At 55.4% G+C, this 21,902-nt stretch overlaps 5 protein-coding genes across 5 annotated transcripts; 2 read left to right on the top strand and 3 right to left on the bottom strand.

Moving 5' to 3' along the window:
• Nucleotides 1-2,947, bottom strand: MYCGRDRAFT_76800 (uncharacterized protein; the record flags this gene model as incomplete). The annotated part of the gene is made up of 4 exons (XM_003848590.1): nucleotides 1-1,182; nucleotides 1,333-2,321; nucleotides 2,381-2,531; nucleotides 2,593-2,947. The coding sequence occupies 4 exons, from the start codon at nucleotides 2,945-2,947 to the stop codon at nucleotides 845-847; spliced, it is 1,833 nt and encodes a 610-aa protein (XP_003848638.1).
• Nucleotides 2,948-3,401: 454 nt separating this feature from the next.
• MYCGRDRAFT_49350 (uncharacterized protein) lies at nucleotides 3,402-4,716 on the bottom strand (the record flags this gene model as incomplete). Its single annotated transcript, XM_003848589.1, has 3 exons — nucleotides 3,402-4,215; nucleotides 4,265-4,413; nucleotides 4,465-4,716. 3 exons carry the CDS (start codon nucleotides 4,714-4,716, stop codon nucleotides 3,402-3,404), a joined length of 1,215 nt encoding a protein of 404 aa, XP_003848637.1.
• Nucleotides 4,717-5,168: 452 nt separating this feature from the next.
• Nucleotides 5,169-6,141, top strand: MYCGRDRAFT_76805 (uncharacterized protein; the record flags this gene model as incomplete). Its single annotated transcript, XM_003848290.1, has 2 exons — nucleotides 5,169-5,518; nucleotides 5,571-6,141. 2 exons carry the CDS (start codon nucleotides 5,169-5,171, stop codon nucleotides 6,139-6,141), a joined length of 921 nt encoding a protein of 306 aa, XP_003848338.1.
• An 11,856-nt stretch (nucleotides 6,142-17,997) lies between these two features.
• MYCGRDRAFT_106106 (uncharacterized protein) lies at nucleotides 17,998-18,697 on the top strand (the record flags this gene model as incomplete). The annotated part of the gene is made up of 3 exons (XM_003848291.1): nucleotides 17,998-18,103; nucleotides 18,163-18,391; nucleotides 18,444-18,697. 3 exons carry the CDS (start codon nucleotides 18,029-18,031, stop codon nucleotides 18,608-18,610), a joined length of 471 nt encoding a protein of 156 aa, XP_003848339.1.
• A 1,607-nt stretch (nucleotides 18,698-20,304) lies between these two features.
• Nucleotides 20,305-21,902, bottom strand: MYCGRDRAFT_87999 (uncharacterized protein; the record flags this gene model as incomplete). Its single annotated transcript, XM_003848588.1, has 2 exons — nucleotides 20,305-21,562; nucleotides 21,688-21,902. 2 exons carry the CDS (start codon nucleotides 21,900-21,902, stop codon nucleotides 20,305-20,307), a joined length of 1,473 nt encoding a protein of 490 aa, XP_003848636.1.

Genomic DNA, 21,902 nt, shown 5'->3' on the forward strand with positions numbered 1-21,902 from the left:
TCCACCCGTCTCCCGCAGAAAGCAAGCCTCCAGTACACCCACAGACCGACCTCGCAGCATCTCCAATCTCTCCACAACATCCTCAACCTTCACACCTCCCGCATCCGAGTCCGTAAGCCCCGGTCTGCCCTCTCCACCACTCACCGGGCCGACGAAACCGGAACTATCCACATCGAATTCCTCCGCTCCGACGATACCTCCACCACCTCCATCACGGAAGCCTCATCCAACAAGCTCAACAGAATCGAAGCCTCCTCAACTTCACATCCCAACAACAGAAAACACCCAGCCCCCAAAACTCGTCCCCCCACCTCCACCCCGCCGGCACCCCTCCAAAACCTCCCAAACTTCCCGAACCTCTTCTCCCGCCCACTCTCTTCGCACAAGTATACCTCCACCGTCAGGCGCAGCGGCCCCACCACCACCTCCTCCCCGCCGCGCTATGGGAACCACAGGCATCAACTCGGGTTCGGCGAGGAGTAGTCTCGATGGTGTGAGGCGACAGGGAAGTGCGAGTGGGAGTGTGGCGAGGAGTAGCTTCGAAAGCGGACAGCGCAGGACAGGGTTCGAGGATGCGACAACTCCGACGCCACTGGGCAACGGGAAGGGGAATGACGAGAGGGACGTGTTGGCGGATATGCGGGCTTTTGAAGAGGAGATTGAGGCGTTGAGGAGGGCTGGTGGTGGGACTTGAGCTTCGAAATCCAGAGACCAAGAAGGACGAAACAGTACAGGGTCGAATCTGGATCCCCCAGGATATTGACCACGATTCCAGGCGCAAGCTGAAAAGCGGAAATGTGGACGTTCAATGAGCCATCGTCCAGGCTGGCTGATTATGGTGAAGCTACGCTCCTTGGTCGAAAGAATAAGCTTGAACGTCGTTCCAGACGGCGCCTTCTGCGGCCGGGATATATCCCTTCTCACACCATCCAAACGCCACCTCCTCCTGCCCGGCATAGAACGCATCGAATGCCGGATTCAACGCATCCTTGAGGGAATGCACGTCGCCAGCGGAATGTATTGACTCCCAAGGATGCGTACATTGTCGTCCAGTGCACGTTTTGAGGACCATGAGCAGGGTGTTTAGACGGGGTATTAGTCGCGCTAGAGAAATTGGTGTCTGTGTTGAGGAGACGTTGTTCGGTGGAGATGGTGGGAAGGGGATGTATGCATTCCCGTGCCCTGCGACGGAAGGGAAGGTGATTCTCGTCTCCTCGTGATCCAGCGGATAGAGGTTCGAGGTCTGATATGGATCGGCCTACACCTCTTGTCAGTGCCATGTCCCCGCATGCAGGAGAAGTCACACAAAAGGCCCGAGATGCGGCTGGAAACGGAATCCACTCACCAAAACATCGTAGAGCTCACGTTCTCCACTACACCAGACGGTATACAACAGACTATACCCCTCGCCCACCACCCTCAACGCTTTATACGTATGATTGGGGTACAGCGTGCTGCCGTACTTGCCTTCGGACATGATGATGCCCCACATCTCCACGTTGACGTGTTCCATTTTATGCTCCATACTTTCCGCTTCCAGCAAAGTGTGCAGGGGGATGGGCTGGCCATCGAAAGCGTACTTCTCGCTCATTTCCTCTAGATACGAGGACGAGGAGGAAGCGAGGGACAAAAAAGTCGGCGCGAGATCCGTATGCGTCGTTACCAACTCAGAGACATGGCCGCGGGGAATCCCCGGCCCGCGAACAATAAGCGGGATATTGATGTCCTCTTCGAACGCGCATTGTTTCCCCGGTTGTAAACGGTGTTGGCCGATATGATACCCGTTGTCGGTGGAGAAGAAAATGTACGTCTCGTCCAGCACACCCGCTTCTTCAAGACGAGTAAAGAGCTCATCGACCATTTCGTCCACGGATTGCAGAGCTCGTAACCGGGACCGGTAAAAATGATCGTTGAAGTCAATATTCGTCTGATTTTGCTGGGGTAGTCGGCTGATCCAGCTTACACCGTGCGGTGAGTCCGGGTTAAAATGCGGAGTCCGCGGCACAGTAACATTTGCAAAGAGATGCGCGTGTCGAGCAGCAGGCACGGGAGGAGATTGAATATTCGACTTCTCGGTGAAGTTCCCGTGGATGAGACCTTGGAGTTGGTGCACGTTGGAGTGAGGGGCTGTGGGGGCTATTGTGAGGAAGAAGGGGGAGGAAGGATTGGCGAGGGCGGAGGAGAGGAAGGCGAAGGATTTGGAGCGGATGAGATCCGTGCTGTATTGGCCTGGGTAGGAGGTGGGAGGGCCGGCGTTGCGGGTGAAGGACGCGTTGAGGTATTCGTAGGTGTAGGGGTCGAGGAGGAATTCGGAGCCGGTCCTGAATGATATCTAGAGTCAGCAGAGTGCGGCTTTTCAGCTTGGAGGAGTCAGACGTACCAGCCGGCGGCGGGTTCGGGGTCGTTGTAGTTGTCGACTGTCTGCGCGTTGAACAGCTTCCCAACATAATAAGTCTCGTAATCCAGCTCCTGCAGCCACACAGGTAGATACGCCTCATTCAATCCTTGCGATAAAAACTTCGGATATCCACCTGAACGCCATTCAGCCATCAACGCCCCCCACATGAGTGGAATGACCACAATCACACTCACCATAAGGAGGATTAACGTCCGTAACATTAGTATTATGCGCCGCCTTGCCCGTCCACAAACTCACCCGACTCGGACAACACAGCGCGACGGTACAGTAGTGGCGTTTGAACGACGTTCCTTGGTCGGTGAGATGTTTTTTGAGATACGGCATGTAGGAGAGGGAGTCTAGGTGGAGGTCTTGGTCGTCGGTTAGGATGAAGATTATGTTGGGTTGTGAGGGGGCTGGTTGGAGGGGGTGTTGTGCATCTTGGAGGGGTTGTTGTGCATCTTGGGTCGCGGTGGAGGGGTGGTAGGAGAGGAGGAGGAGGAGGGAGATTGTGTAGATCGTCCAGGTATATGCGAAGCGCCAGATCATGGCTGAGATGGCACGTAGAGCCGGTCTGCGTACCGTTTGATATGGAGATACTGGCCAAGGATGAAGTTGATGGAGTGATGTTGCAAGAGGTGAGGTGGGGCATCTAGAACTAAAACCGATCACGCCTTGATCGACCTCATGGACTTGGCAACAACCAGAACGCAGGCCCGAGAGTCATGTCACAGGGCCTCATGTTGCAATTGCAGTGATAAGGGATGTGCGAACAAGTGATCTGCAGTGAGTATCATTGTCAAAATTTGAGATGTGAGACTTGTACATACTACAGCCCGAAAATCCGAGCCAACACCATTCCCACAAGTCCAACACTCACTAAAGTCTCTAGTCTATTCGACGCAGAAATAGGAGGATCCGTACTAGGTCTATCAGAGGTGCCTGGTATTCACCTCAATGTATCTATCGTTCCGTGATTCCGCAAATGCTTCTCATGCCTGGTTCACTTACCCTGCCATTCAACCGTCAATCCCGTCGGATGTCCACTTCCCGCATACACCTTGACCTGCGTACTCCCGCTCGCCGTCGAGTCTGCCGAGAATGCCGTGCCACCACCATACTGCAGCGAGTTCCCATCCGCCGTGAAGATCGTGCTGGAAACACCGGACCCGCACGTCAACGCGCCGGACACGATTCCGCACGCTCCTTTGCTCGACTTGAGGGTGAAGCCGTCGCCGGAAGAGGTGGCTGTGAAGGTCGCGCAGGTGCCGCTGGTATACCACGTGCCGGAGGAGATGATGCAGCCTTTTTGGGAGCCGCCGGTGATGACGTTTAGGTAGCCTGAGCCACTGAAAGGTCCGCCTGGGGAAGAGGTGGGGCTGCTACCTGGTGCGGAGGTACCGGTCGAGGTTGGAGAGCTGCCAGAGGATTTCGGGAGGTACTTGATGCCCGTGCTGGGACAGTTGGACTTGGTCAGGCTGTCGGTTGGGACGAAGTCGCCGGTTTGAAGACTGCCGCGGATGTTGTAGAAGTACCACAGTTCATCGAGTTGGCCGGAGCGACAGCCGACGTAAGGTGCGTGGCCGTCGAATTTGTCGGCCAGAGCATTTTGAATGGCGGACAGGGAGTAGGTCTTTGAAGAGGAGGGAGTGATACCCGCGGCGGAAAGCCAGGTGTAGGACGGCAATGACTTGAAGAGGTCGACGGTTCGGTTGAAGAACGCAGGGACTTCCTCGGTGGGTTGGTAGGATGTATAGCAGTCTGGGTCGAGGGTGGAGACGCAGGTGCCGTGCTTTCCCCATTCGTGTTCCCAGAAGCTAGAGGTGGTTAGTGGTGGCATGGATGGAATAGACGGATGGCACTCACGACTCTGCAGACCCAGAGTTGCTGGTCCAGTACGTGTTCATGTAGTCGACCAGATCCTGCCTGCCGTACGTTTTGAGAATGTCTGTAATGTTCGTGTAGGCACGTCGATCATCGCAATTGGCTTCGTAGGTGCCATCACAGTTGTCAGGCTGATCGATAGTCAGCATCATTCCTCCATCTCATCGTTGGTCAACACCCACCCAAAGACCGTGAATCGTCCAGCTGTCATCCGGTCCAGTAGCAGGATTCGTATCCCAGAATTGCGTCTGCAAAAGCGCTCCTCCAGGCGAGTTGAAACAGCAGGTATCTGTCACAGCACTGCTATTCTGGCAGGACAACTGCGGATTCGAGCATGTCGCCGAAGCACTCGATTCCTGTCGAATGAGCGAACTGTGTGTGAATCCCAACACGCTCTGAGTGACGCCCAGCGCCGAGAGGGCGAAACGTGACATGGACCGTACGGAAGGCATGGTGATGTTGGTGGTAGAGAGATGTCCTAGACGGGACACGGCGGCATTTTGTAGACTTGTTTGCCAGGCCATGGCTGGGTGCGACTATGACGGATGTTTCCTTTCTGCCCGGTTCCAGTTTGCTACCTTACGACCTTCCGGAATGGTGATGGTTCGCCTCCGAGAGGGTTTGAGTCGTCCCTTTGTTGGTGTTGTGGTGATGTCGGGAAACGTGGAGGATGGGGTGCCATGATTGGGCGGCGATATTGATTGAAGATATCAAGGATTGATTAAAGATATCAAGGGTCTCCGCATACTTTGACGGATCATTTGACGGATCATTAGTGGCAAAGCTTGAGCTCGACGACACGCCGAGGCTCTCACGTCTCCCCACCACCTCAAGCTGGAGAGCTTCACCGCGTGCTGCCATTGCACACGTCCTCACTACCACAATCATGTTCGCCCTCGCACAACACACCGCCCGGAGGACTCTCTCCCGTCAACAATGGACAAAGGTCGTCGTCTCCGCCGCCAACTACAGTAGCGGCTCCCTCTCCTCCACCATCCGCATTAGCAGCATCCCCGCTCCTCACACCGGCGAAATCACAGTCCTCTCCCTCAACCGTCCTCGAGCTCGCAATGCCATCTCGACCGCCCTCCTCGGCGAGCTGAACACCGTCGTCGAGCAGCTTCACGCTCAGGGCGACAAGTCCAGCACTCGAGCACTGATCTTGACATCCGAAAGTGACGATGCCTTTTGCGCTGGAGCAGACTTGAAAGAGCGGTTGACGTTTACTGAAGAAGAGTGCATAATGTCCAGCCAGCTCTCGTTCTGATGTATGCTGACCTCTCTCCAGCACCCGCAACTTCCTCAAAACCCTCCGCCACACCTTCACCCGCCTCTCCACCCTCCCCATCCCCACAATCTCCGCCATCTCCTCCATCGCCTTCGGCGGCGGCCTCGAACTCGCCCTCTGCACCAATTTCCGCGTCCTCGCCTCGACCGCCTCCATCGGCCTCCCCGAAACTCGGCTCGCAATCATCCCCGGCGGCGGAGGAACATACCGTCTTCCCGCCCTTATCGGCGAAACGCGAGCCCGCGACTTGATCCTTACGGGCAGGAGGGTGAGTGGAGAAGAGGCGTATTTTATTGGACTGGCGGATCGGCTGGTGCAAATCTCAGAGCAAGAGTTGGGCGAGAAGGGTGTTGCGAGGGGGAGGGTCTTGGAGGAGGCGACGGCCATGGCGAAGGGGATTTGTGAGGGCGGGCCGGTGGCGATTCGGGCGGCGCAGGCGGCGGTCAGTGGATGGAGAGATGGGGAGGGGAGTGAGAATAAAGCGTATGAGAGGGTGATTCCGACGAAGGACCGGTTGGAGGCGCTGACGGCGTTTGGGGAGAAAAGGAAGCCAAGTTTTCAGGGGAGGTGAGGGTGAAATGGGCAGGGTGGAGAAAAGTTAAGAGATGACAAAATCGGGATATATGGGAAGATGTGTAGATCATGTGGATAGTGATGATGACAATACGACGATTCCAGACAGTCGCCGGGAGACGGCGGTTTGCTCGAGGTGAGTCGTGTTCGCTGCATGAGATGCTGACCCGCATAGACATTGAATCACGCCGTGAAAGATAAACGATCTCCAATACCGACCGCGCGCGAGCTTCTTCAAGCCAGCATCAGCCGCCAGCGCTACGGCCCCCGGAGGAGTCGTGTTTTGGACCAACATGCGGCTGGATGTCCGACATGCACGCGGTTGCGCTTAGCCATGGCCGCGTCTCCTCCACAACGATTGAAGATCTTCTCACAAAGGCCGCTCAGCGCACCGACGGCAGGGTCGTCTGGAAATATCCCAAGCAGCCTGTGCTTCTCGCTATAGGCGGTAGCGGCAAGCCCACACGATACGACGCGCTAGTGGATACGGCGGTGATGCGGTCGGCTCTGCAAGCCATAGCTACCAACGCTGGCGTTGTGGACGCGCACACGATCCAGCTATACTACATTCGCCGTGGAATGCTTCGAGCCGGGGCCTACGTTGCAGATTCCCTCAAGGGTATTGCAGGCCGTGCTGCCGCTGCCATCGCTGGACACTCCGTCCAAGCTCTCAACAACGGCCTCACGGCGATGTACGCTGGAACACGCAACAACGACATGGACATGCAGAACCCACACGCGAAGGACGATATCAACCACGACGATGAGGACGGCATAGACAACAAAGACGACGAGAACAATGACGCGGAAGGCGAAACAGATCAGCATCAACCGACCGTGGCGATGCTATCAGGACAATACCACGACGAGAACGGGGAGCTTGTCCAAGTTTCCAAGGCCGACCTTTCTCCGCAGATTGTCGCGTTAGTATCCACAGTACTAACAGAGTTTCCGGTGAAAGATTCTACCTAGTCGAGGACCTCGTACGTCGAGAAGTGCGTCGGCGAGACTGTCTTAGAAGGTCGTACTAGTTGGTGTTAGTCGAAAGTCGACAAGTACGCGGCTGGATGACAGACGTGCACTAACATGCGCGCGCTATGTTTGCGATAGAATCCGAAAAGCTCACGCAAGCTGGTTATCGTCGCCATACCGCGGTCAATTCGTGGTACAGGATTATTGCCATCGGACACGGGATTCTGGCAACGAGAAGGAGGTCTCGCACACCTACAAACCTCTGGGCCTAAGTCACGCAAAGATGTTGAACGACACCATGGATGCGATATTATTACGAGGGTTCGCGTTGTTGGCATCATTACTTTGGAAGGAGCATTACGATGGATGGAAGAGTCTCGCACTATTCTGCATTTCAAATGTCGTCGGTCTACCAGCCTTCCAATCACAAGACTTTACCTCCTGACGCGCTCGTTGGCTTGCACGCGTCACCGCCGACGTCTGCGACGATTCTCGGAGGAGATTGCCGACTCTCCGTCATATGGAGGGGCAACTATGGCTATGGCTGGCATTGCGGTACTCCTAGAAAAGCTTTTCGACGATGGAACCTGCATGTTCGCTGCTTTATCGCGAGATGTTAGGCCCCGTGGAGGGTGCCATCACCACTGTCTGCAGCCACGGCCCATCAACATCGTAAACATGGAGCACGAGTGGGTGACGGAGCGGCGGCATTTCTGGATGAAGTGCCTCGCAGAAGCACCGATTCACACTGGTCGCTTCAAAGCGGACGTTGACATGACAGCCAATTTTCCATCGCACTTCCCACAGTATCCTGGACCAGCAAGCTCAAATTTCCAGTGGGACCAGGTGATGAAGCCTTTTGCGAGGCCAGAGCTGAGCGTCAGTCATCCTTTGAAGCGAATGAAGTAAGAGTTCTGAACTGACTGTGATATGCAGGCATTTCCGATTGGTACCTCAGCACTCCGCTCGTGCAGTCTTACCCGTCCTACGAATACAACTTCACCCAAACCGGCAGCTCGCGCGCGATCGCCGTACCAAATCCTCACTCCTATCCTTAAACGGGCGATACGCCGTCAAGTCTCTTCCTCCCAGCACCTTCCACGACGACCATCGATGAGTCAAACGAAATTTCTTCATCTCTCACACCCCGTGTCAGACACGGCCGAAACGGCATCAAGCCCGCTCATTGATATCCCATCCGTGACGACCGCGGACACCATACAAACGCCTTCATCAGCCGTCGACTCCGTCGCGTCAGAAACGGCCGATACGGCCACCATCTCTGCTCATCGGTCCGCACCCCCAACACCTTCCCCGCGAAGCAGCCCTGTCTACAACCTCTACAACGCCTCCCCGGTACGCCACAGAAGTGCATCACTCAACTTTTCGCTGGCTCCAATGGAGGATCTTCCGCCACCAGCACAGGTGCCTGAGGATCTTCCGCCTCCAACACACGTGCCTGCCACACTACACACTCCCACATTTGACGAAAACGTCACAAGAATCAACGGCTCCGACTTTGGCGCAAATGTCGACACCCCTCACACAGGGGACGAATACGTCCCACCTGCCGCAGATCCACGTTCCCTCGATGCACGCGCGTTTGACAACTGGGTGGCACAGTGGTCTAAGGAATTGACAAGATCCTCAGACTATCCACAAGACCTGATTGACGAGAGAAAAACTCGTTCGGTCGTCCGTTTCCTCCAAAACCCCATCTTCTGGGAGCGCATTGCACCAGAACTCATCAAGGCAGATCGTCAAGCGCTCGAGCATAGCTGTCCCTCCGTTGGAGAAGCGTTGATGAACGAGACTTGGTGCGTGGTGGTGGGTTACGAGAGTGGAAAGACGACCGTCACGCGTCGGCTGTATTACTCTGGCAAGGATGTCACTGACCTCCGCATTCGAGCCTTCAACGCCGCATGTGATCACAACATCCGAGGCTTGGCGACCATCAACGGCTATCAAATGGAGACCCGTCAGCAAATGACAGAGGCCTTGTACGCTTGTTCTCATGGCTCAAGCGAGAATGTGCGGAGACCCGGTCGCTCCGGCCTTGACTGGCAGCTACTTTCGCAGTTGAAGAATCACTTCCCCTACCTTCAGTCAGTCGCTATGCTCTGCTCGCCTCTCTCCCGGACGAAGAGTGGACGGCAGCGACGACGGAAGTGCCGAATACGGCAGCACAGACGATGACGATGACGACAATTCGGCATGGGCAAGGTCGTTCACACACCGCGCGCTCCCACCATCCAAGACAAAATCAACGCACTGCCGTTCGAGGTGGACTTTGACATCTCGCAGCCACAGCCGAACGCCACGGCGCACCTGCCCATCAAGTCTCACGGAGGTGCGATGTGGCACGAGGCTTTCCTCTCATTCCCCATCGTGCAGATGGCCTTCGAGCAACCTGGCTTCGTACTGTCGCAGCCAACAATGCTGCGCAACGTCTTGTTTCATCTCAACAGAGGAAGTCGGACCTCGCCCAACGACCCCAAGGATACCGAGAATTTGCGCATCCGAATGAAGCAACCTGGTCAAAGCATCACACTGGGGAGTCTGAGAGCCGTCTTGAAAGATCTCGATGATGGTATGTCCGGAACGGACACTGCTCAACAGTTTGTGTACGATCTCCCACTTCGACAGCATCGTCCTGGCCGTCCCCTTGAGATGAGATGGGAGCAGGTCTTGGAGCATCAGATCATGAGCATCGTCAAGTGCCCGGTGTGCCGCAAGTGAGTTCCGGCTGCATTCTTCACCCAGAATGCGCTGGCAGATGCGAAGAAACATGACTCTGGTGATGGATGTTGTCGCTGTCGCGGTGAGGCAGCATCGGCCGACTACTGGCACGATCTCCGTCATTTCATCCGCAAGCTCGACAGAGACAATGGATACGATGATGGCATGGATGAGGAGGTGCCTTCTGACCCTCTTACCGGGCTTGCTCTTGCGCCCTCCATTGAGGGCAATGCCACGAGGGTGGAGAGCCGACCGAGCCAGATGCTGATGCATGGCCATCTTAACCACAACTTCATCCATGCAATGATGCCGCGTGGCAGCAATCATGAATTCAAGAAGACCCTGCAGAGGTCATATACCCACGCAGCTCAAGGTTACGAGGGTCTCGTCGCTCATATGGCGACCGTGAGGAGGATAAGCGGCATCCGAGGTATCGCTGGTGGGGCCTTCTCCGCAACAGTCACGACGACGTCGATGCGATTTACCACCCGACCATCTTTCCTGAGGATGACCCATCTCTCACTGTCGGAAACGACCACTCTCATTCTCCTTCTCCGCCACGGATACCAACTGCAGCGGAAAAACACCCTGCCCCACCGGCCGATACTGGCGTCCCTGAATCACCGCCACTCGAGCCAGCGCAGTCCGCCGAACCAGCCGACACCGGCGTCATTCCACCTCATTTGCGAACTCAGGCGGCTCAAGAGCCTCCTCGACCAGCATCGCCGTCTCAGGATCCACCCATCGATCTTGGTCCTCCAGCTCCTGCAATGGCCGCAAACGGCCCTCCTGTTGTAACGGCTGCGCCGCGAGCACCACGGCCGGCACCACCCATGGTACCCGCTCCAGCAGCACCTACAGTTGTCGGTCCTACACAATCGATTACTACCCTCTCGACACTGCAGCGAATCTGCTCCCTCAATCTGAACAACAGAGGGATTCTTCTACCGGGATACTGCCGCAAGACAGCTGGTCCATCAATGTGTGGAGCACCGCTTCACATCTGTCCAGACTTCTGGAGCAGCGTGGTGAAAGGTACTCCTCCCTGCACAGTGACGGGTCCCGATGGCACTCAGCACATCGACAACGACCGCGTGCTAGTGATACACGAGAGAGTTACCTGCCGACACTGGCTGGAGGGCACGTTTCTTGCTCTCGCCGGACGTATCTACGAGCACGGCATTCGTTGGTGATATGAGGGCCTCGGAGCGTTCTCCGTGGCGGAGATCGCCGCGTAGCAAGGCGCAAATCAACCACCTCCTCCTCCGCCTCCGGGCCCAAATCTTCCAGCCCTCCCTCCGGGACCATCAGGTGGAGAACCACCGTCATCAGCAAGCCCACCGCCTCCGTGACTACCAGGTGGAGGGGCACCGCCTCCGTGACCATCACCTTGTCGCTCCCTAACGGCCTCGTCCACATCAAGTTCCGAGCGGTCAGACACACTAGAGGGAGATAAAAATGCGCTATTGCGAGGACAATAGCCAGGGAATCGTGCTCCACCGCCGAATGGTGCGCCACCGCCAAATGACTCTGCCACGCCAGAAATCTCTGCAACGCTGGGAAACTCCGCACCACCACCCTCGAGCTCTCCATCCACATCATCATCATCATCATCATCATCATCTTCCGATACGGAATCCGAGCGTACTCAATCACCACCTCATCGTCGACGAAGACGGAGCGGTGCGCCATCTCGCTCACTGGGAAGTATGCAATCTGACTCATCATCATCATCTTCGTCAGATGACAATGGTCCTCCTCAGCCAGCTCTCCAGGACCACCTGGCCCGCCTCCGGGACCGCCTCCCTCACCCGCGCCTCGCATCAACGCCGAACCACCACCACTCCAAATGAATTTGTTTCATTTCATCAAGCCAAACATGGTCGATAAGAAGTTCGAGGGCAGCACAGAGCGCGAACCCGTCTTCATTGATGGCAGAGAGCTGAAGTTTAGAGGCATGTCGGCAACATCAGGCGATGACGGCGGCTCAGACGCAATTTGCGCTTTCACAACCTTCCCCAGATTTGCGAGGTTCATGGGCGGTCGAGGACATGGACGCTATCATCCGTTCAGGACAGAATGATTCCGGCGATCTATCAGGTTTCGAGGCCCAGATCAGCGGCGTGGAAGCATTCGTGGCCATCTACGAGAACACGGATATGAGGTTTGGCTTCGTGGAATCGCACTTCACTGAGATTCTCGACAAGGAACTTGAGAACCGTGGACGGGCACTCGTGGGCGACAACGTCAACGTCAAGGACTTGCAGGGGAAACTGTATACGGACGTACACGGCAAGGCTTCCAAGCCGTCAAATGCAGTACTCAGGACCGAGGTGCGCATGTGGGCGAAGCTCGACATGTTGCGCAAACAAGGGCGATTTGCGCTGATCTGCTTCGGCTCAAAGACCATCAAGCGGCTTATACGCCGGGACGAAAAGGGCTTCCATCTCGACGACATGCTCGCGTGGGACAGCATTCTCCGCCACATCTACATGCAGGAGCGTGCGGGCTTTGCAGAGCGCGCAGAAGGCGATTTGAGAGCTCGGTGTGGACTTCCAGAAGCCTTGGCGACAAGCGAAGTGCTGCAAATGCGGTGGAATGATTTGGCCGCTCGATAGGCCGATCCAGAAAGCGCACGCTTGTTCTTCGAGAAGTACGGCTCTGCTGGACTGCGGCGGGGTATGGTCTGCTCAGAGTCACTGATCGAGGGAGGTCCTCTCGGCTTCCGGCATCTCGCGGGCATGGACACTCTGCTACTTGCAGAGATGCCATCGTTCGAAGACCTGGACAACGACACTGCGATGAACGGCGCCGACCCGCAGCGGTACACTACGATCACTTACGAGCCGAGACAGGCAGGGACACTGCTCGTAGTCGTGCCATGCGCCGCCAGCGTCCACGCCCCTGGCGATGGTCCATTTCCTCGACCAGGATACACTCCAGGAGTCCTTCCTCCCATCATCCATGATGCTGAACCCGATGTCATCTACAATTTTGAGGTTGTTGTGGGAAAGGTTTCGTTCTTTGAGTGTGTTTGTGACGAGTCAGATGCCAATTGCTGCCTCGTTTCGGATCGCCATGTCGATGAGGCACATCCTGCTCTCAAGACTCCTCGAGTGCTCTTGGTGGCCACCAAGGACATTGAGAGAATGGAGACTCTGCGAGTACTGCACAATCGATCAGGATCATCAGCGAGCGAGTTCAACAAGAACATGCAGTGTATGCTGACAGAAGGAGGCGATACGACCGTCAAGGGCACTTTCTGCATTCGGTTCGGTCAAGTCAGGCAATTTCTACCACATGGACGAAGCCGACGCCGAGAACAAAGCGAGCGGTGAGCAGGACCGAGACTTGGTCCGGGATCTCGTCGGAACTGAACACCTCTGGAACAAGTGTGTCAAGCCAAACATGGCTATGCAAGCAGACGAAGGCATTGCCATCGTAGAAGAGGACAAGACAGTGGTGCAACTTTGGTTCCGCAGATTGATGGGGGCACGGGTGGATTACGCAACTCTTGGCTTTCTGAGCAACCTCGACGCAGACTACCACGAAGTCTAAACATGGACAGCCTCATTCTTGACCGCATCCCACTCCAGCTTCGCCCATCACATCCACAGGATGGACCGGAATCAGTATGGGCTGATGTGTTTGGAGATCAGTCTACTGCCGGCCCAAGACAAGAAGAGGGGCGCAAAGAAGACCGTCACCGAGGTGCCAGAAGAGTTGAACACCAGAGTGGTCGATATGACGGCTCATCAGTAGATGGGTCGTCATATGTCATATCATCAGTAGCGAGGGGTCGTCATAGTTCATTGATGAATCCTCATATATGACGGCTTAGCATGTTGCTCCTTCCTAATGGGGATGGTCACCGACGATATTACCGACCATGTCCACCTAAGGCCTATTAAGCGAGGTGGTCTAAGCGCCTGAGACTACCTTACCCTCATCAATGACTTCTTATATCATCAGTGCCTCGTCATATTTCATCAAGGGCCCGTCATATCAAGAGTTCATTGATGACACCTCATTAATGACGATTCATATCGACCACTCTGTTGAACACCATCCCGGCTCGTTTCCCTCGAGACGATCCAAACAACGCATTCAGCTGTGCGTTGTACTTCCTCTTCATGACAAAGCCCATTCGTGAGCTGTTTGACATGTCCGTTTCGGTGGATGGGAGAGGCTGTTCAACATGCAGACCTGGAGGTCAATCACACAGCCACCAACCACGAATGACGAGGCGCGCGATGAGCGTGACTGCATCATTGATTGTCCTAACGCCATCAAGGCCGCAGTGCAGCATGCTTCGAGACGAGGTCCCGCTCTCGCGGACATGACGAGCATCGTCCGTGCTTTCAACGACGGCGATCCAGAGCGGAATCTCACCATCGCTCAAGACGACTTGCTGACAGACTTCGACACGGTCCTGGAGACTTTCATTGGCGTTCTATACGACGCCCTCCGAGACGGATCCAACACAGGACACATCGAGAACCGCGATCCAGCCATTTGGAAAAACTGGACAAACTTGCGTATGAGTAGCGGGCCCACCTTCCTGCTTGGCAAGACTCACGATCTCCTTATTCGAACGCAAGTTAACCAAACCGCACCATTCTGGCGACTCACATTGTACCCTTCTCGCATGAATACCCACACTTTCACTATCTCCAGCCTTATCTCACGTTCGAGAAGCCGCTTTACCGTTACGTCGCAGAAGGACCTTACTTAACATCTCGCGGAGCTCGCGAGGGTATTCGCTAAGCCCGCGAGGCTAGTAGCGGACGTCTCTTCTACTCGCGGACCTCGCGAAGGTATTTACCTTATCCGCGGAGCTCGCGAAGGTATTCGCGAAGCCCGCGAGGCTAGTAGCGGACGTCTCTTCTACTCGCGGACCTCGCGAAGGTATTTACCTTATCCGCGGTGCTCGCGAAGGAAACTGCGGACCCCGCGAGGCTAGTAGCGGACGTCTCTTCTACTCGCGGACCTCGCGAAGGTATTTACCTTATCCGCGGTGCTCGCGAAGGAAACTGCGGACCCCGCGAGGCTAGTAGCGGACGTCTCTTATACTCGCGGACCTCGCGAAGGTATTTACCTTATCCGCGGAGCTCGCGAAAGTATCCGCGGACCCCGCGAGGCTAGTAGCGGACGTCTCTTATACTCGCGGACCTCGCGAAGGTATTTACCTTATCCGCGGACCCCGCGAGGCTAGTAGCGGACGTCTCTTATACTCGCGGACCTCGCGAAGGTATTTACCTTATCCGCGGTGCTCGCGAAGATGTCTACTAAGCTCGCGAGGCCCGCGGGAAGAAGAGGTATCCTTCGCGGGCCTCGCGAAGGTATGTACTATGTCCGCGGAGCTCGCGAAGGTGTCTACTAAGCTCGCGAGGCCCGCGGAGAGAAAAGGTATCCTTCGCGGGCCTCGCGAAGGTATATATATTACCCGCGGAGCTTATAAGAACGCTAACTCTATTCGCGAACCCTCGCGAAGGTACTCTCGCTATCCGCGGAGCCCGAAAGAATGCCTTCTCTAATTGTAATCCTTCGCGAAGACATATCTCGTCCTCGCGGAGCTCGCGGACGTATAATCGAATCCGCGAAGCCCGCGAAGATGCCTTCTCCGTTCGCGAACCCTCGCGGAGCTCGTTAAGATACTTATCGGATCCGCGAAGCCCGCGAGGATGCCTCCTCTGTTCGCGAAGGCTCGCGGGAGGGCTTTCTTACTTACGATACTCTCGCGACCGTTTGTAAGTATTCGCGAAGCCCGCGGGCATACCTGCGCTTTTCGCGAGCCCTCGCGAAAAGTGCATACTTTACTTACGAAGCCCGCGGACATGATTCTCCTACCCGCGGAGGCTCGCGAAGGTAAATATTTTACTCGCGGATATGCTAGTCGTCCCCGCGAGTCCTCGCGAAGTCCGCGGAGACGTCTGTCCTACTCGCGGAGGCTCGCGAAGGTGTTTAATTTACGCGCGGATACTTTTATCGTCCTTGCGAGGCCCGCGGCTACCGCGGCGGACACCTCTTTCGTTCGCGGAGCCCGCGGCGGACACCTCTTTCGTTCGCGAGCCTGACGAATACTTCGCGGAGGGCTGTAGCTTACTCGCGGCGATCGCGGCGGTCGCGGCGGTCGCGGCGGACATTTCTTTCGTTCGCGGGGTCCGCGGACGAGCCTTGTTTCGTTCGCGGCGACCGCGGCGGACACCTCTTTCGTTCGCGAGCCTGACGAATACTTCGCGGAGGGCTGTAGCTTACTTGCGGCGGTCGCGGCGGTCGCGGCGGACATTTCTTTCGTTCGCGGGGTCTGCGGACGAGCCTTGTTTCGTTCGCGGCGACCGCGGCGGACACCACTTTCCTTCGCGGAGCCCGCGGAGTCCACGACGGATGTCTCTCTCCTTCGCGGATATCGCGGCGCTCGCGGCGGATATCTCGTTCGTCCGCGGAGGAGCCCGCGGCGCCAGCGGCGGATATCTCTTTCGTTTGCGGAGGCCGCGAGGTCTGTGACGGGTATCTCTCTCCATAGCGGCTAATTCATGGAACAGCGCAGCTGTTCACTACGGCAACAACCTTCCTGAGTCAACTCAGAGGAGCAGAAGAGTCATACCACAGTCACGGGAAAGACTGACGAGGAAGAAGTGAAGGAGACGACTGGGTCGACCTAGGAGTAAACTCAGACGCTGAATCACATCTTGGAGAAGGCGAGCAAGGTGAAATCGGAAAACTTGATGCAAGGGGCTCTTCATCTGGTTAAGGAGGCAATGTTGACATGGATCAAGGCGGTAACGCAGCTGCGAAAGTCAAGGCAGGCGACAATGGCGCCGAAGATGATGAATAGGAAGGGAACTGGCTCAATGCAGGACAGTCAAGCAGATCCAACCAGTAATAGCGAGGAGGGCGATAGGGACGGAACGGACCCTTCAGAAAGATGGTGACGATGGGCAAGATGTAGTGAAGGGCAAGGATAACGATCGAGTGCTGGCGTCCGAAGCAACTGCGGACCGTGGGAGCGAGTTACTGGCCAAGGTCGGACTCAAGAGGGAAGAAAGGCCTGGACACAACGAAGGCAAAGAGCGTTGAAGCCCAACCGGCTCATGGCTCCCAGCAAACAGGTGAGGAGGAAAAATTAAAAGACAAGGCCGTGGGGAGTCAAAATGATTAAGAGCCGTCGCTCGAAGAGATCGCCAACCGCTGAGACAAGTCGCCGTCCAAGGCTTCGATCGAGGAGGACAAGGAGAAGGAGGACCCGTTTCCTCCCGACGATGCTCTTGGCTCGGAGCACAACACGGAGATTGATGGGCAGAGGTCGCCAAGCAGAGCACGACGTGAAGCTGGCGAGGGCGAGGATGATAAGTCAGCTCATGGAGATGTTGCAGATCCGCATGGGATTATGGACACCAATGATTCAATCGATCCCGCTGTAAGACCTTAACACCAAGATCCTGCAGCGCTGGCTGAGCGTGCCATTCGGGACTGCCTGCATCACGATCCGGTCTCGGCTCTTCTTCGGTACGCAATCCTTCAGGATCGAAGCGATGGCCAAGCCAAGATGTCGCAACCCAACAGCCAAGTAGGCAACGAACCCAGCATGGCCCAAGGGAACCGAATGGCAAGATGTGGATCCGGTACGAGACATGAGTGTGTCACAAGATCTTTAGTAACAGCCTCCATATGAGCGGAGATGCTGGGACATGTCAAAGCCAAGCTCTCGATGGAATGCCGAGTGCATCCTGTGAACTATTTGAAGCAGTACGCCATGGAGATCAGGAACAACATCCTGTTCGCCCGAGATCGTCCCGGAACTGGAAATGTCCGAACGATCCTTTCAGTTGTGAATCATGCTAGTGTACACGTACGGCACTCCATCGCCAAGACCGTCTGACTAAATATGGCGCTGTCCATATAACACTCTGGCAAAACGTTCCCTACACTCATACATGCGCCAAGTGCATTCAACCTCACCGGTCATCACTCGACACCAACACGGCAACATTGGCATACGTCGGTGCTGACTTGGAAGGTGGCGGAGCTCTGGATAATGCGCATGAGACCAATGATCCGCCAGGCTCGAAGGTAGAATGAACTGCACATATAAGAGACTGTTCCACACCAGATATCGGTCCTCGTTGCTATCTAACAACAACTTCATACTACACGCACCACCCTTCATCACAATGCAACTCCAATCGTCCCTCGCAATGGTCGCACTAGCCCTGACTGTCGCTGTCAAAGCCGACTTCCAGATCTACGTCCGTCACTCCTTCATGACACATATTCATCTCCAACAGAACTGACAATGAAGATTCAGAAAGTGGATGGCTACGACGTCCTGGGCGCTGAATGGGATGGCTGGCAGGTCTTCGATGGAGAACCCAGCTGCGACGATGTCAACAACCAGTACAGAAGTCTCGGCAACTCCGCGGATGTCTCTGGCACCCCAGGCATTCGATGCAAAGGATGCGGCGATGGTGCCACCGAGGACGACATCACTGAGCTGGAGATCAACGGCGATGACTGGGGTCACTACACTATCTACAGTATGTGAGCTGTAGTCTTTCCCATTCACATTCGCTGACAGTTCCATCACAGAGGACAGGGGCTACGTGCTTGAGCCTGCGGGTGGCGGTGCAACTGCGGGATCCTGCACATACGACACCGGCGACGAGTTCACCTGCACCGGAGCTGTGACTTCTAGCGGCAAGAGAGCGTTCAAGTGCACTTCTGACTTGAGCGGCATCAGGGCCAGGGGTGCGTAGGGTTGACATGAGGTGCTGGACCTGCTGGTCGATCATTTTGTTGGCAGAGATTGGAACAGGAAGAAGACAACAACACTCTTTTGAACTATCATCATGTGTCCATATATGTCCGGTCTCTACTTGATATGACAATGACGATGCATCATGACCATGACTATGCTGATTCGTATTTCACCTTCACATGCATGCCAAGCCTTTTGACGCTAACAGTCCACTGGTCTCGTCCAGGCAGTATGCGATGAGGCAAGGCGGTAATGGTCACGCTTGAGTAGCATGAATGATGTGAGGATAGATCCGAAGCTTGTCATTCCTTGAGAGTCCCGATAGAGAGCGTTGTCACCATTTCATATTGAGCATTCGTCCTCACCCAGTGTCTGAAATGACACAGCCTGTCAGGACCCAGAGCTGAAGCTAGCACGACGCACGTCACTTGTCACTTGCGCTATCGTTTCAGCTGCTTTCACTATATAGCAAAAGCTCTGTATTGTCACATGCTCAACACGACATGATCCCTCTATTCTATACTTGCTGTCTTCTTATCAACATCTCCAATCAACATATCCTTCGCAACACATCATTTACAACAAGGAACATTGAGTGACTGCCCTCGATACAGCCCACTCATCGTCGACAACTACGGCGTATCGCATCTGCAAACAACCTCATCAGTCTAATCAAACACTGCCATGGCCAGGACAAGGACTGTCCGCCGGGGCCCTCACTACCGCCCTACAATGACTGACTCGATGAGAATCGCCCAACAAAGTGTCACTTCTCAGCCTCCCACCAACAGCACTCCGATCTTCAAGCTCTCTCCAGAACTCCTCAACAGGATCTACAATTACCTCCTCGCCAGTCCGAGCAGGATCTTCGTGGCAAAGATCGTGCGCGGCAACCGTCGCGCTGCTCTAAAGCAGATTCGAAGTAGAGACTCAGTCGAACTCTCCGTCAGCATCCTTGGCACATGTCGCCAGATCCATGATCAAGCTACACCGATGCTCTACGGTCTCAACTCTTTCGTGCTCGAGGCGGGCTGGGATTCCCAAACATTTCTGCACCAGATCGGCCCCAGCGTCGAGTTCATCCGGCACGTGAAGCTGCACAATATCGAAGTACAGGTCCCTGTCGCGGCTGGTTTGAAGCTCCTGAGCCAAGCGAAGGCACTGCAAACGTTGCAATTTGGAAGATCGGTTCGAAGTAGCTTCAAGGCGAAGGATCTGGCCGAAGCTTTGGAGCCGTTGATGGTTGCGTTGAAGAAGCATCAAGGCGAAGAAAGTGCTTGGGATGTGGTCGAATTTGTGCCAGCAGAACAGGTTGAAGATGAGTTTGAGTACATGATGGAGCAGGTGGAGATGGAGGAGTATGCCTCTGCTGTCAATGCAGCCCTGGCCCAGAGAATGCTTGAGCCAGCCGTGCGCACTTCAGAAGACTACTAACACGACATTTCAACGCCTGAGAGGCAATACTCCTGCTCTGACAAGCTTGATGTAGCACGATGATCATCGACGGCTCGGTCTGGCGAGATTGACTCACCGAGGCAACATTGGCTGCGCATGGCAGAACGAGACAGTTAGGCAGCGATAGCTTCGGTCAGGATTTCTTAATTTTCAATGCTAGCGATTCATCATGGAGAGTTCCTCGAAGGTCCTCGATCATAATCATAAAATAAGTCATGCAAGTCCGCGCAATGCCATCTAGTAAGCAAAAGCCAAACTCCTCTCATCCTCACTCTGCCTCATGCGGCGATTGATGCGCATCAGCCAGAACTTCATCACCCAAGCAAGACCAGCCGTGATCACCGAGAAGCCAGCGCTGGAGCCCATTGCGATCGGGTAGTTGGGCTCATCGCTGTCCGGCCACAAGTATGGAGTCCAGATGAAGGAGACGTTGGCAATGGTGTTGACAATTGCCAAGGATGATGCCTTCTTCTCTTTTGTTTGACCACATGTTGCCGAGACCCAGCCGAGGATGATGGAGTTGACGGCGTAGGTGCCAATAGCAAAGACGCACATCGAGAAGTAGCGACCGCCGACATTGGAGATCGTGCCAGCGAGTACGAATCCGACTACAGCAAGAGCCTTCGCGGAGGTGATGTGCCAAGTACGCTCGTTGTAGCGGCCGGATTGCCAGGACCAGTAGATGGAAGTAGCACCAGCGATGAGGTATGGTGGGCATGTAAGCGCAAGGGTGACGTCCTGGTTATCGAAGCCGAGTGATTCGACGGCGGTAGGGAAGAAGTTCTTGAAACCGTTGGCAGCCAAGTGCATGTGCTGCATAGCGGCGAAGAGCCAAAGCTTGGGATCGGCAGCGGCTGCTTTGAGACCGGCCCACGAAGAAGTGCCTGCGCTGGCACCGACTGTATCGCGGGTGATTCGGCCATTGGCGAGCAGACGTTCTTCTGGCGTCAACCAGCGAGTTGTGAGTGGGTCGTCCGGAAGGACAAAGCCAGCACCGATGGCCACGACCAGGGTGGCAATGCCTTGGATAAGGAAGAGCCATCGCCAGTCGCTTAAGCCAGCTGTACCATCGAGTTTGAAGATCCCAATTGCGATGAGACCGGCAAAGGCAGTGGCGAGGATGTTGCCGGTGTAGAGGATGGAGATTCGCGTGGCGATCTCCTTGCGGGTGTAGAAGATTCCAAGGATGTACAATGCACCAGGGTAGTACGGAGCTTCAACAAGTCCAAGGAAGAATCGAGTCAGGAAGAGGCCCTTGAAGTCCTTTGCGAGGGCAGTAAGGCCGGAGACGATGGCCCAGAGAGCCATGCAGGAAGACATGTAGATGGATGGTCGAAGGCGAGTAATGAGCATGTTCGAGGGAACCTGGCCGAGAATGTAGCCGACAAAGAGGATGGACACGCAGGTCTGGTATTGCACATCTGAGATGCCGGTGTCCTCCATGATGGAACCAATCTTCGCGAGGGCGATGGCATTGCGATCAAGGTAGTTGAGCCTGGCAAGTCGAAGCGTATAAGTCAGCTATGGTCTATGATGAGAATTCGATGCAGAGTAAGACCTGCTGGCGTTTCCGTGGCAGAGTCTCGGGTCACCGAAGGCCTTATACACTGTAGAACTTACCAGTACATTATCCACAATGTCGGCATGATGTATTTGTCAAGCTTCTTCACCAGAGCGATCTCAGCCGGATCAGTCTTCTTGTGAGCGCCGGAGTAGTCGACGTCCGCCTCGCCTTCAACATCCTTCGCGGGATAGTCGTAGTCCAGTGTGACGCTCGGCGTAAGAGTCTCTTGATGCGAAACGACAATCTTCTCATTGTCCTTGTCGGTCGCCAT

Source organism: Zymoseptoria tritici, chromosome 11, assembly GCF_000219625.1.
Source record: "Zymoseptoria tritici IPO323 chromosome 11, whole genome shotgun sequence".
NCBI lineage: Eukaryota > Fungi > Ascomycota > Dothideomycetes > Mycosphaerellales > Mycosphaerellaceae > Zymoseptoria > Zymoseptoria tritici.